Source organism: Gavialis gangeticus, unplaced genomic scaffold (assembly GCF_001723915.1).
Source record: "Gavialis gangeticus isolate Ggan-Ray unplaced genomic scaffold, GavGan_comp1, whole genome shotgun sequence".
In the NCBI taxonomy this organism is placed as follows: Eukaryota; Metazoa; Chordata; order Crocodylia; family Gavialidae; genus Gavialis; species Gavialis gangeticus.
In genome coordinates, this window is record NW_017729027.1 from 40,193,868 (window position 1) to 40,208,535 (window position 14,668).

General features: G+C 39.9%; 1 protein-coding gene across 1 annotated transcript in view; it reads left to right on the forward strand.

Moving 5' to 3' along the window:
- The first annotated feature begins 2,679 nt into the window (after positions 1–2,679).
- Positions 2,680–14,668, forward strand: part of CSMD1 (CUB and Sushi multiple domains 1) — a 2,474,714-nt gene continuing 2,462,725 nt past the window's right edge. Inside the window, exons 1-2 of the mRNA XM_019520340.1 lie at positions 2,680–2,710; positions 6,230–6,446. Of these exons, the coding sequence (XP_019375885.1) occupies positions 2,680–2,710; positions 6,230–6,446 (248 nt within the window). The remainder of the gene's footprint in view (positions 2,711–6,229; positions 6,447–14,668) is intronic.

Genomic DNA, 14,668 nt, shown 5'->3' on the forward strand with positions numbered 1-14,668 from the left:
CTGGCCCCAGGGAAGCAGACTATGAGCAATTACTGCAGAGCTAGTTGCTTTGCAGTAGAGCAATAAGACAATGCCTGCGTGAGCAGTAGGAAACCTATTGCAGTGCTAGCTGCTTCTCAGTAGGACAGTAGGTTGGAGCTCTGCAGACAAGACACTGCTACAGACAGGCTGCCATAAAGACCAGTTAGTTAGCCTAATTAGAGGGCAACTGTGGCTAGACTTGCAGCCTAGGGCCAGACATTCAAAAAGCCTGAGTCTGAATTGATTCAATCTTTGCAGGTTAGTCTAACCTGGCTAGGCTGAATCAGTTTGTAACAGTACAAACATGCCAGACATGCAGGCATATGCCAGCAGTGGCTCAGGCTAGAAGCTGGGGGGCACAAGAGCAGCCCTCCCTTCCCTTCCACAACCCTGAGGTGAGGGGGTGTGGTCAGGCTCCAGCAGGAGCTCTGATTAGCCCAGCAGAGAATTGATAACAGTGTTTATCACCCAAGTACCAAAACAACAGAAGGACATTACTATCTACTTGTTGATTCTGCCTGCCAGCACACCTTAGCCAGAATGTGGTCTGCTACCTAATACACAGACACCTCCTCAGCACGGCACAGGGGAGGTGGGAATACCTGTTTACAGGGAATGTTGATGGGGTGGGTGGGGAGCAGCCTGCAGTCTCTGGAGCTCCAGCCAGGGAGCAGAGGGGCAGAACCAGTTGGAGCAGAGAGCCCCACCCAGCCCAGAGAGCATGCCAAGATGCTGGGGGAGTCTGGTTTATCTCAAACCAGCAAGGGGTCTGGGACAGACATTGCATAAACTGGTTTGAGCCAAATCAGCTAAGTCTAATGCTACATTCAACCAGGTTTATCTCCAACTGGTTTCAGCCATTTTCAACCTGGTTTATGTGCACCAAACTTCTGTTCTGTTACAGGTTTAAACTGGTTTCTGATCACTTAAACCGGTTTATGTGTAATGTCTGTCCCTAGCTGTGGAGTCACCTGACCGGAAAGTGGCAAGGCCTGGGAGAGAGAAGCTGGGGTCAGAGACAGGGCAGTCAGTCTGGCCCTGAAGGCTGAGGAGGGAGCAGCTATGAAATGAGATGCTTGTTGCTGGTTGATGGACTGTGAGTGCACTAGTAATTTATACGCATACTTTTTTCCCCTGATTAATTGAGTCTTCTCTGCACATGAGCTGCGGTGAGGTGAAGTGAGGTGAGCTACAGTGCACTGCAATGCACTGCACTGTGTGCAGTTGTATAAGCAGCGAAATGCACATCAGCGTGCAGAAAATGGCACCTACAAGGTGCTTTAGTTCAAAAGCACGCAGCTGCAGCTTTCTCAGCACTGAATCACATTTAACTGCTTATACAACTGCAAGAATTGCAGCACCGGATTGTTTTCAAAGCACCTGGTGCTGTGGCACTTGCAAATTTAAAAATGCCCACTATGCCTGGAAACAGAAGTGAAGGGCTGAGGACTAGCAGCACACTAAGGCCCAAGGCTGGGTAGGAGCTGGTATATAGCCAGGAGGCTAAAGGTTTAGTTATAGCTGGAGAGCTTGTTTTTGGCTTTACTTTTAACTGATGGTTTGGGTTTGGGCCTGCCATTCCATTGTCCTCTTTACTGATCCCAGTTTTCATCTCCATCGCTGGATGCTTGTTTGTAGGCAGAGGTTCCAACAGTGCCTGAGGACCCAAGAGTATCTTGAGCCCTGCTGAAGACCAGGGTCTCAAGAGATAGGGCAGGCTAGGGCAGGGAATTGAAGCTTGAAGCAAGTGGCTGAAGCCTAGCAAATGTGGAAGCCAGACTGGACATGGGGGCCCTGCCACGCAGGAGGGGCAGGAACTAGGGCTGGGGGCCCTGCTGCCCAGTGGCCCAGAGATACTAAATATCAACAGGGCTGTGGCTGAGATAGTTGGACCTCAATCCAGGGACTGGGGCTGGAGGCTTATATCTAGAGACAAGGGGGAAGAGGCTGAGAGGGCTGAGCCCACAAGGGATCAAGAAAGGGAGGGAACCCTAGTGCTGGAGCAGGCTAAGGGTTGCATGGTCACCAGGGGGTGTCATGGCTGCCTCTGGAACCCAAACTTTGCTACATCATCCTGCAGAACACTTCTGGCTGGTCCATGGAATAGCTTCTCTTCAGTATTCACTAAGTGATTCTGTAGCTATCTATAGCCAAGGTTTAAGATTTTTGTAGCATTTTAAACAGAATATAAAATACATACAGATGAAAAGAGACTCAAACATCTCTTTGCAATAAGAAAAATCCTTTTATGGGTCTCATTGTGTGTTGTTTCTCTTTGGTACCTACTGAAGACTCATCGCATTTGTGAATGATATTGAAATGGTCAATGAAAAAACAGCGAAGAGCTAAACAAAATTGGAAAAAGGGGCCTATACAATGACAAGAGAATAGGTAGAGCAGAACATTACACCAAGAGATTAGGTAAAGCAGTAAATGACATAGATTAAAAAAAAACTTAATGGAAATAACCCTATTCACAATGTTAAAAAGAGTTTGTTTTCACCTATCACCCTAATGCTTTTCCAGTACTTCTTGTGGCAGGTGTGGAGTGTTACTCATTATTATAAGCACAAGGTGCAAACAATGACAGAATGCTGAGGGAGCTGATTCTGTATTAATGACAGCATATGCTCAGCCTCTGAATTTCTCAGCACGAAGATGACTAGAATGAGGAAGATTCAGCATGGAAGTAATGAATTTAGCTAAGGATTAATTTTATGTTACATTTCCTCAGAAACATCCATTTTCCATCTATCTGCTGTTCCTTTCCTTCCCCACATTCTGAAACTGTCTTATCATTTTTTGCTCATAGTTTTTAAACTTTTTAGGCTCTATTTCTTCACCCATCCCCTGCCATCCCCCTGGAAGTGGAAGGAATGCAGCACCTGAACCTAGCATATTCATACATTCCTCATCTGGTTGTTTATCCTAGTTTTCAAGTTCATTATCATTAAATACCTAAATATGTGTAAGATGATCAATTACCTTCTACAGGACAATTCCTTTGTGCTTCATGGGACAGGGGTACAATGGGTTGACACAGGGGCTAGGAGAACTTTCAAATGTTAAACAATAGATGAAATTTGCTGGCTGAGATTATAATGCAGTTCATTCATATTTCAGAAAAGTTTAATAATGTCTGTATTTTATTGGCTCAATATACAGCAATTGGTGGATGAAGTAGAAAAGCCTTTTTCTTCAAAGCCCTATTGAATTCCCATAGCTTTATTATCTACTCATTAGAGTTATTGCTAGATTTTAAATTTAATGGAAAATGGTTATTTATTAGTTCTTTAGTTTTAACCTTCACGTCTCTTTTATTAAATCCATTTTATTAAGATTTAGAAACCTCCCACAAGCATTTGACAGTATTCTTCTGAATGATTTAGATTCAGACCTACTCGTGCACAGTTAAAAATGATATTGTAGCCTGAAATAATTTTATGGTTTAGGTGTAACAGTAAAAGCTGGGATTATACTTCTGCAGTGCTTAAGAAACATGTAATAATCTGTGCATTACTGTGCACAAAATGTTCACAGCCTTTTGTCTGTGCAAATATTTCATTAATGAAAACTAGTTTAATTCTAAACTTCAGAATGTCTGTGGTATGTAGGATTAATGAAATCAGGTAAGACATCAGCAAAAGTGTTCACGTCAAGTCAGCTTGCTGAGGATGTTGGGCTAATGAGGTTGCAAACACTCATACTGGTCTGCAGGATGCTGAAACTGGAGGCAGGAACATGCTGAGTATATCCCTAGGGTTACTTCTTAACATCTTATATACTTAACCCTTTCTTTACTAGTAATATTAATAACTCTGGGAAAAAAAGCATGGATGTCTGTATACAGTATAATAATTGTGTTGTATAATGGTTTGCCATAAATGCTATACCATATTTCTTGCATACAACACATGCCAGAATAAGATACAAACTTTGTTTCTGAAAAGCAGGGCAAAGAGAAAAGGATCTTTCCTTGCAATAAGCTGAGCAGCAGCAACTAGGGAACCAAGCCATCTCAGGCTTTTTACAAACATTCAGTTTCTCTTGGAAGAGTTGCTGCTGTCCCAGAAAAAAACCCATGAGCGTACAGTTGTTCAGGATTTTTCTCCCAAAATAAAAATAACCGCTCCAGAGATAAAAAAGATATGGGAACAATGAAGGTTAAATCACTGACAGGAGATGTTTCTTTTGGCGGACTGAATATCTCCCAAAAGTACATGTTGTGGCTTCTCTGGCTGTGTCTACACAAGACTCTGACTGCACAGTCATCACAGTATAAAGTGTATACAGTTTTGTGACTGTATAAATCATTTAGCATTTGTACTAAATGACTACACAGTAACTGGAGTTAAGATGCAATCAACCTGAGGAATGGCTTTTTCATGACACTGACTGCACAGTAGCTCATGATTACTGCACAGTAGTGTTGCATCATGCTTCCTGCCACATGATGCTACTGTGCAGTGCTCGTGGGCTACTGTGCAGTGTCTCACGTAGGCATGGCCCCCCTCAGAAAAAAACATGGCCCCCCAGGATCCCTCTTCCCTCCCAGGGAGACAGTGTGTCCAGCAGGGAGCAGAACGTGTCCCCTTCACTCTCCACATTGTCCTGCAGGGAAACACAGGCCAGGGACAGACATTCAAAAAGCCTGAGCCTGAATTGATTCAATCTTTGCAGGTTAGTCTAACCTGGCTAGGCTAAATCAGTTTTGTAACCGGACAGAAATCCCAGAAGTGCAGGCACATGCCTGCAGTGGCTCAGGCTACAAGCCGGGAGGCACTAAAGCATCCCTCCCTTCCTGCCACAGCACTGAGCTGAGGGGGGTAAGGTCAGGCCCTGGTACTCTGATTAGCCCAGCAGGGAATTGATAACATAGTGTTTATCACTCCTAACTCAATGTTTATCACCCCATTAACAAAACAGCAGAGGGACATTAACAGCTTCCTGTTAATTCTGCCTGTTGATTCAGCAGGGACCATAGCCAGCATGTGGTCTACTAGCTAATACACAGACACCTCCTCAGCAAGTCAGAGGGGAGGGCAGAATTCTTGCTTAGCAGGGAGTGGTGAGGGGGAGAGGGGAACAGCCTGCAGTCTTGTTGAAGCTGCAGCCAGGAAGCAGAAGGGAGGGGCCAGCCCTGCTGTGGAGCAGAGAGCCTCGTGCAGCCTAGAGAGCATGCTGGGATGCTGGGGGAGTCTCATTTATCTTAAACCAGCAAGGGGTCTGGGACAGACATTGCATAAGTGCATAAACCGGTTTGATCCAAATTAGTTAAGTCTGATACGATATTCAACCAGGCTTATCTCAAACTGGTTTCAGCCATTTTCAAACTGGTTTATATGCACTAAATATCTGTTCTGTCACAGGTTTAAACCAGTTTCTGATCACTTAAACTGATTTATGTGTAATGTCTGTCCCTAGCCAGGATGACCATGAGTCTGTGTAATTCTGCTATCTGTCACCAGGCAGATTAATGGAGCCTGCAGAGCATGCTAAGATATGTGCACAGGGGACCCTCCTGGCTGTACAGTGTCAACACTACAAGCTCTCAACTCTTTAGGGCCTCATCAATTGAATGTCTGTACATGTAGCTCTGGGTAATTTTTTTTTTACCAGGAAAACAAATCTAGGAGAATTCTCCCAGTGTATTTAAATATGTCTATACAGCCTCACTGTTCTGTGTTCTGTGGAACCATGCAGAATTTCACTTTCCCCTTACCATATTTCTTGCATTTACTGTATACCTGTATTTCCAGTAGCTGCTTTGCATGGGGTGGGGAGGAGGTGTTGTATGCAAAAATTATGGGAAATATATTAAGCTCAGTGTTCAGTGCAAAATAAGACATAAAGGATATGTGCCTATATTTTAGTTTCCGGTATCAAAAGGATATTTCACAGTCATAAAAATTACTAGGTTTATAATAATAGATTTTTGAATAAACATCAACATATTTCAGAAAACCATCAGCATGATTAATACTGACTAATGGCAGAAATGATTGACTGGGTTCCTCAATGCTCAATTATTGGAGTTTGGGTCCTAAGAGAAGAATGTTTTTATATGTTGCCTATAATATTTCAAAAGTAAGCGTAAAATATTAATTTCAAATATGGTGACTTTTTAAAAACAAATAAATGGGAGAAAGACAGATTCAGAAAAAAAGCCTACAGAATTACGTATTTCCTTTTTTTTTCCTTTTTTCAGGTCAGAACTGTGGTGGTTTAGTACAGGGGCCAAATGGTACTATTGAAAGTCCTGGATTTCCTCATGGCTATCCAAATTATGCCAACTGCACATGGATCATTATTACAGGAGAACGTAACAGGATACAATTGTCATTTCACACATTTGCTCTTGAGGAAGATTTTGATATTTTGTCAATTTATGATGGACAGCCACAACAAGGCAATTTAAAAGTGAGGTAAAGTACTCTTTCTTTTCTTTTTTTAAAAGTTTACTGTATACAAGGACTTACCTTTCTGATATCATGTTCGATGGGATTTTTCGTCCATTTCCAAGGAAATCAAAAAACTATTGGCCAGGTAAACATTTTCAAAGCAATGTGTAACCACAGCTTGTGTAAAATCTGAAATAGATTCAGGATTTTCCTGGAATGTAAATATTCCTTTGTCCAATAAATGGAATTTGGAACTGAATCCAATAAAAGGCTTAGGCACCTCTTTATTGTGTGCTCTAATACCTAGCTTTTAAGTGTCTGGTGTCCAAAATAGATGCCGAAACCTGGGGTGAAGCTCTTACACTGCCTGTGGACTTTGAGAGCTTAAGGCAATTCAGAATAGGATCCAAAACAGCAAGCATTGTGGGCAGGAAATGATCTCATGGCAGCACACTTAGTGTATAACTGCCAAGAAGAAGTCAAAGGAGAAATGCTGAGGACAGGGGTCAGTCTTTGCTTCACATAGACACATAGACAAGTCCTATTCCATCTATATAGTATATGCCTGAGTTCCTGAGAAACTGTTAATGCAAAAGGCGGATTAATTCCTGATCCTTACTTAAAAAAATTAATTTTAGGCTAGGATAACAGTGGGTTACAGAAATAATATTGCAAGGACTTGAACAGAGCAGAATATGATCCCGTTTAGGCATCTAAGTTCTAGTTAGATGCCTAATTGATTGAATACAATTTGGCCCACTCAGTCCTATTTTATATGACTAAGTACTTTATTGGATCTGGCTTTCAGTGCTTTCAGTTTAACTTTGTTATTACAGAACATTAATATCTTGTACTGTTTTGCTATTTTCTTTTCAAACACAGGATTTGCTGAATACTGAAAAACAATGTTGTTGATTCAATATCTACATCCTTTATGTGTTGTGGAGTTGTGTTATATAGCTAAACAAATATAGAAAGGTGATGTATATGTTCTGAGATGTAGTGAGTCTCACTGTGTAGGCCCAGGAAGTGCTACATGTGTGCAGGAAGTGCTACATGTGCAATGTGTGCATTTTTCAGTATAACAAATGTTTGCTTGTGGTATTGGTTAGGTTATTACCTTGAAAGGAGGTTCCTTTTGCATCAAATACTTTTAGTAATAATACCTAAAGGGTTTGGTTTTTTTCACTGAGGTCCATACATCTCTTGGAAGAAGGTTCATTAGAGAGAGACTAGTCTAAGCATAAATATAGGCCCATGAATAGCAGATATCAGCTCCTGGAGTATAATCCTGCCCATTTGAATCAATGGAAGTTTGGCCATTCACTTCAATAGAGTGAGGAGATCACTGCTGAAGTGTAATATTGGCACAAATATTTCACTTATTCTGTCCTTAGAAAAGTCATTTGACTTCTCTGTCCCTGAATTTTCCTAGCTATGCTATACGAATGATCCTGGTACATGAAGTTACTGCATAGGTGCATTGAATAACTTGCTTAGTGTCTTTAAAGAGTTTTGAAAGTGAAAAATGAGATTTGAATAATATATTTCTGTTGGTATGTTTTATGTACTGTAACTTTTAGTTTGGCCTTTGCATTGAACACAGGGTACTATAGGATTGTTACAATTACACATTTCATGGCAAATCATTCAGCAGATATTAGCAAACATTTTTTTATAATGTTAGTGTGAAACAGAAAATTGGTCTCTTTATTTGAGAATATATATATTGATGTTTTTGCATAGACCTGTAGATGGAAAATACAATAGTAGACTTTGGATAATTAAAATTCATTAATCATCATACAGAAACTGGAGGCATTTTTCAATAACAGACATGAAAGTATATAACACTTTCAAATGATCCAATATTCACACCATTTTACATATTAAATCTATTCTGCTACCTCATATTTGTTTGGTTGCCATAGCAAAACTGCATAGAATAGAAACAACACAATCATTCTGTACATTGATAGCAAGGTGTGATACTATTGATTAATGGACTATAGATTAGTATAGATAGTGTGTAGTGGCAAAACCTGTTTTATTATTAGCAACTTCTACAGTTCAGATAAAACACCCATGTTAATCTTGCCTCACTATATAAAAGCAGAACTGATGTGTGTGGCCACAGCAACTTGGACTTAATAGACTTATATTTATGTACTATAGAGATGAATTTGGTACCATTAATACCAAGTACCTTAGCACACTTGCTACCTCACCTCTAAATTAGGAGCTTGGAATCTGCCATTATCAAAATTAGAACATATAGTACAATGGCCCGAAGTACTACGTGCAATGGCATTGCTTTAGGGTTCTTTGTAGAATACTGTAATCGTCTTTGCATAAAGATAAGAAGTTGGAATGTTAATTCCATTGTTAAAATATAACTAAAACAGATTTCTCTGTTCTATACTGTTGAAGAAAACCCTTCTAGTTAAACATCAATATTTCATTATCAATTGATAAGAGAGCTTCAACACAACAAAATTTTAATTAAGCTGGGGAAAAAAACATAAATATATTATTTGCTTCCATTTTACATCTTTGAACAGTTGTTCATTTGTTATATGCAATTAAGTAACAGCACTTACAGCAATACTGAAATTCAAATGGATGCTGCTCTTGTGGAGGATTCATACAACCAGTCACTGGTGCATTGAGTCATCAGGAAAGTTTATTACTTTTAGTTATCTTTCTATTGTTGATTTATTGCTACACTAAAGAAGAGTTGCTTTTGATTGCTCAGAGTATCGTAAATTAGGTACTAGCTGGAATATTTATTGGTGTTTCTTCTTTTGCACAAACACTATATGGCAATAGTGAAAAGTAGCTTTTAAAATGGAAATAAGAAATATCAAAAGGGACATGTAGAAATGGGATAAGTTTCAACTATGAAGAGAATTCAACTGATAATATTCACCTACAAACTTGTACAACATGCAACTATTTTCTTGTTGATGAAGAAAGTAATTAGTCATTTTCAGGGTCAGGTCAATGAGGAGAGGGTAGTGTTACAGTTGCATCCCCTTTGATTCCTGTTCCACCCAAAGTTTAAAACCAACTGCCTTGCAATTAAGGATGTGGATGGTTAAATGATTAATCATTTAACTGATGATAACTTGTGATAACTGGTTATAGCTTACCTTTTATGCGGGGTCAATCTGGCAGGGAAAGGGGGAAAAGGAAGTCACATGGTGCCCAACAGGAACCAGCAGGTAGAAGGTCTGGTGGGAGAAAATGGGGGGACAGGGACTAGTCAAAAAGAAGCCCCACCTGTCTATTCCAATATGTAGATCTGCTCCACTCCCTCCACCCTGTACTGCTGGAGCCAGTCCCAGGCAGCTGTGCAGCAGAAGCTACAGTGGGCTGAGAAAGTCCCTCACCAGATGCTGCCACCCACAGCTTCATGTGGGCTGTGGTGATTGCCACTGCCTCCCCTCTGCCTCCATGCTGCTACAGCCATTCCCAACATGTGGGAGCCAGCCCACCTCCCTCCGGCCCTTTCCAGCACAGTTGGAGGTGGAAGCACAGTGAAGCTATAACTACTCTAGTTTGCCTGTCCCAATGGTTAACCATATTCTAGTCAGAAAGTTCTCCCTAATCTATATATCCTCTGTTGCAGTGTGAAGCCTTTGCTCCTAGTCCTATCCCCTACATCCATAAAGAAATGTCTGTCTCCATTGTCTTTATGGTCATCCTTCAGGTATTTGAAGACTTTTCAAATCCCCCTTCAGTTTCTCTTCTCCAGACTAAATAACTCTGGGCATTTATACATGTGCTGTGGGAGAGGGGTAGGGCGTAGCGCTACTCTAGGATGCTCCAGGTGCTTTAATTAGAGCGGTTCCAAGAGATGCTCTAACTAAAGAGCCCAGAGCATCTTGTGTATCAGTGTCCTGGGGCTTGAAAATGGCGGCAGGGCATTTTAACTATCGGTCATTCGGGCATTTTAACTATCAGTTTAAGCACCCCTGCCACCATTTTTAAGCACTGGGATGCTGATACACAAGATCTTGGAGTCTGCTGGAGTGTGACAGTTGCCACTCACCAGCAGTCTCCATTAATTGAGCCTGCTCCAACATGCTATAGTTACAGCACATAGGAGCAGCCTCACTGCTCATATATAGGCACCCTCTTGTTCTTTCAGCCTTTCCTTGTAGGTCACGCTTGCCAGGCTTTTGTAGATAAAAATGGCATGAAAATTGTTCTTCACTGGACTCTTTCCAACCTGTCCACCTCTTTCATGAACTGTGGGGCCCACAACTGGATACAGTGCTCCAGGAAAAGCCTCACTGTGCTGAATAGAGAGGAGGAATCATTTCCCTTGATTTTTCAAGACACTCCTATTAATTCAACCCAGGCTTTTTTGATGACAGGTTTTTTGTTTTTTTTTTTAGTGGGAGGATTCAGGTATTCATGTAGATGGATATGCATTTCATTTAGTACCTTTTTTGTGAAATAATGTATGCAGTCCTTTTACTAAGAACAAAGCATTCTTACAAAAAATATAGATCATATTAATTACATGTCTGAAGTTGAGATTGGAGGATAATCAACTATGAATGAATATAATTACATTGCCCCCCAAACTGTGAAATATTGTTTGAACTGTAAAATTAATAATAATAAAAAAAATAAACCTCCTTTGCATTAAGGAAACTTAATTCCTTGGAAAGGAATTGCAATTATTTCTGGATAAATCAAAATGGTGTATGCAATTACAAAGCAGAATTTTTTATCAGTTTCTTAAAGCTTTTGTAAATGTAGATGTTGAAGTCAGCAAAAGCTTGATTACCTTCCTATTGGATGTTTTATTCATTTATCAAAGCCTGCGCCATTCTATTTGATAATGCTGTACTGATGAAGGGTAAGGATCACAGTCTCATGCTCAGAGAAACTCCTGATTCAGTATGTGGCCTTTTAACTGAACTAAAAAAAAATGCCTGTGGGACTGTGTCACTAAATTCTGTTATTTAAATTAGTGTTTAATAACAAGTAAAGTTAAAGCTATATTCTACTATTTGTTGTGGGTTTTTCTTACTGGTTGAGTGCATAATAGTCTGAGGCCCTGAACCTTGTTTGGGACCACTAGTAACTACAATATCAGTCCAAATGTAAATAAAATACATCTGAAGGCAGATAAATCTACCCACAGATGGCAAGTGCAGTTAAGTATTCTTCCAGTTTTTGCTCTCCATTGTTAACACATCTTCACACTACTTTACAGGAAATCTGCAAGAGATCTACAAAAAGGTAGATCTAATCAAAGATAGACCTAATTAAATTTCTCTTTCGCAGCTCAAAACTTTGTTACTTGGAGCTAAGGTCAGACTTATTCTAAATAAGTAGAATTTTTGCTTCATGGAGTCCCAGTTGCTATACCTCCTTGAAATCATCTTTACAGAGGAATTTCCCCCTATATATGCACACGTAACACAGCTCCTTTTCTTTTACAATTCAACTTATTATTCTGCACAGCAGAATCCTCTATTCACAGCTTCTTAAAATTGTAATATTACCTTTGTGTCCTGTCTTATGATGAATCGAGCAAATATCTATGCTCAACACAAACAAAATCCATCTTAATTCCCAAAATAATGTTTAGAACTTTAGATTCATAGAAGGGACCTCTGGAAGTTAACCAGTCCAAGCCTCTGCTCAGTGCAGGGTCACCCTTATCCAAACCATCCCACACAATTACTTACCTCATCTATTTCCTAAGGTATACAATTAATCATGTCACACACCTACCAGGAATTTTGCCTAGACACCAAAAGAAACTTAACTTGCCACAGCTAGAGCAGGGGGATAGTGGCATTCAGTGAACTGTTGTTGCAAGGGTTGCTAAAATATCCTTGAGAGATCCAAGGAAGAATGTCATTCCCCTGCTACAAAAAAGCAAACAAGCAGTCTGACCAAGGGGTTAAATTCCTTCCTGATCCCGGGGACAAGACCCTCTAACACGGAACGTCCAAATTTTAGTTCCAGCAAACGCATTGGCATACTTCAGTCCAAATCTCTAGCCTTGGCTGCAAGCCAACATCAAATACTTCTGAACAAGGCCACAACAGACAAAAACAAAGAAATCCTGATGGCAATAACAACAGGAGGGGAAAAAAATCTTTCTTGGTACCATGTGGCAATGAGCAAAGCCCAGAAGCATGGGAAAACCAAACTCCTTCCATTCTGCTAATATCTTTGCTATGTATGAATATATTTTACATCAACTGAAGTTAATCCATCTACTCCATTGTGTGTGCCACCAATGACAAAGCTATATGAAGTGTGCACTTTATAGCTGCATACTTACTAGAAGCACTTGGGGTTTAGTTTGTTTGTTTTGTTTTTGGTTGATGGCACATCTCTATAATCTGCTGGCTGGTGTGATTGGTTCATATGACTCTCCCTTTGTGACATTCCTTAATGTTTAACTTGGAACAATATAAATGACAGCACTATTTTGTTGTTTTCCTTTATAGTGTTTCTGGAGTATTATTAGTATGATACTTTGAAGAAGTAAGTTTGGTTATGACTCCATAAAATCTTTATTTCTGTAGTTATACAAAAGGCTTAGCACATCCTAACACATCGTGCTGTTTCCTGAATATAGAGTGAAATCTGACCAAAGTGATGGCCCATGGGTATAATGAAAACTGGGTGCATTATCAAGGTGGCAGTGACATAGTGAAACAGAATTGTGCTGTGTTTACAGAAGCTTCCTTGTGACCTGTTGGAAAAGTTGGTTGCCTAGTAGGAGTGCCCTTTGCTATGGGTTATGCTTCATAAACAATTGTTTCATATCAGTTTACAAGGGATCTTTGATTTTAGTTATCAGATACACATTTGCTTCCATTGTGCCTTGATATTGTCTTGGGTGACACCTGGTGGACTGGCAGCAATACAGAGAAGCATCTGAGAATCTTACTAGATCACAGAGTCAATATGAGTTTGCAGTGTGATGCAGCTGCACAAAAGCCAAATGAAGTTTTGGGATGCATCAATAGAAGCATTAGGTGTAAGACACAGGAGGTGATAGAGCCTCTATTTGGGGCAGGTTAGGCTTCACCTAAAGTATTGTGTGCAGTTTGGGGCTCCAGAAGAATGTGAAGTTAGAAAGGGTCCAGAGGCAGGCAACAAGAATGATAAAGAGCTTGGATGGCAAGTCATATGAGGAGAGGTTGAAAAAACTAAGCATGTTCAGTTTGCAGAAAAGAGATGAATTATCTTAACCCCCAAAATTGCAAAGAACCAGATCCTATAATCGCTGTCCATGATGAACTCCTTTCATTGGGTGTTTGATATAAGGAAAGTCTGCAGCCATGGGTCTGAATGTCCTTCTGTGAACTCTTTCAGTAATGGAGGAGTTACAGGTTAAGTGATTAATTGTGATTAATGATCCTTGTAAGTCAGTATTTTATATATATATACTAATGAGAACAAATGTTAGTGTCATTGTTGGATTTTTGTCATTTTTTTAAACTTAAGATCCTTTCTATTCTGGGGCAATTGTTACCCTGTGCTACAAATACACTTATCAAAAATAAATGAAAATGTAGTTCATGTTTGCTATTCCACTCTGTTTAAATAGTAATGGATACTAGGGTGTGGAGAAGGCTGTGCAGTAGCATTGGCCCCTTATATTGTAGAAGAGTCTTGTTAGTGCAAAAGAAATGACAAAGTGTTGAAAATGTCAGTATGCATCCCCAATAGCAGATATCGTGTAGCATTGTTAGGTCAACTTAGTGTTGTTACACTGACCTAAAAAGAATTCTGCACTTCAGCTCTGAAAGAAGACAGGCACATTCAGTATTGTGGGTCAAAGATGAACTGGTTTATTTGGATACCCAGCTAATTAAAATATAAGTAAATAGCTAGGTTTCCTTCAGTGTCAGCTAGGGTTGAACTGTTGATGTAGTGATGGTCCAGGAGATGAGAAGGAAAGGGATTATTTTGCTAATACTTTTTATTGGACCAACTGTATAGTGTTATTTCCAAAGTGTTGATTCTGGTGTGTGTGTATGTGATTTAACCTTAACAAATAATTTATATAGCTAATAATACAAAGTAATAATTCAAAAGCAATATTTAAAGCAGCATGTATGTACAAAGGCATGTACTGATTTATTTACAAAGTACAAACAGTTGAGCGGCAGACTATGATTTTATGGGCCTTGGTGTCAATCTTAAAATTTAAGACCGGCTTAAGTCTTCTTTTACTATAAGACACTGTTCCCCTTCAG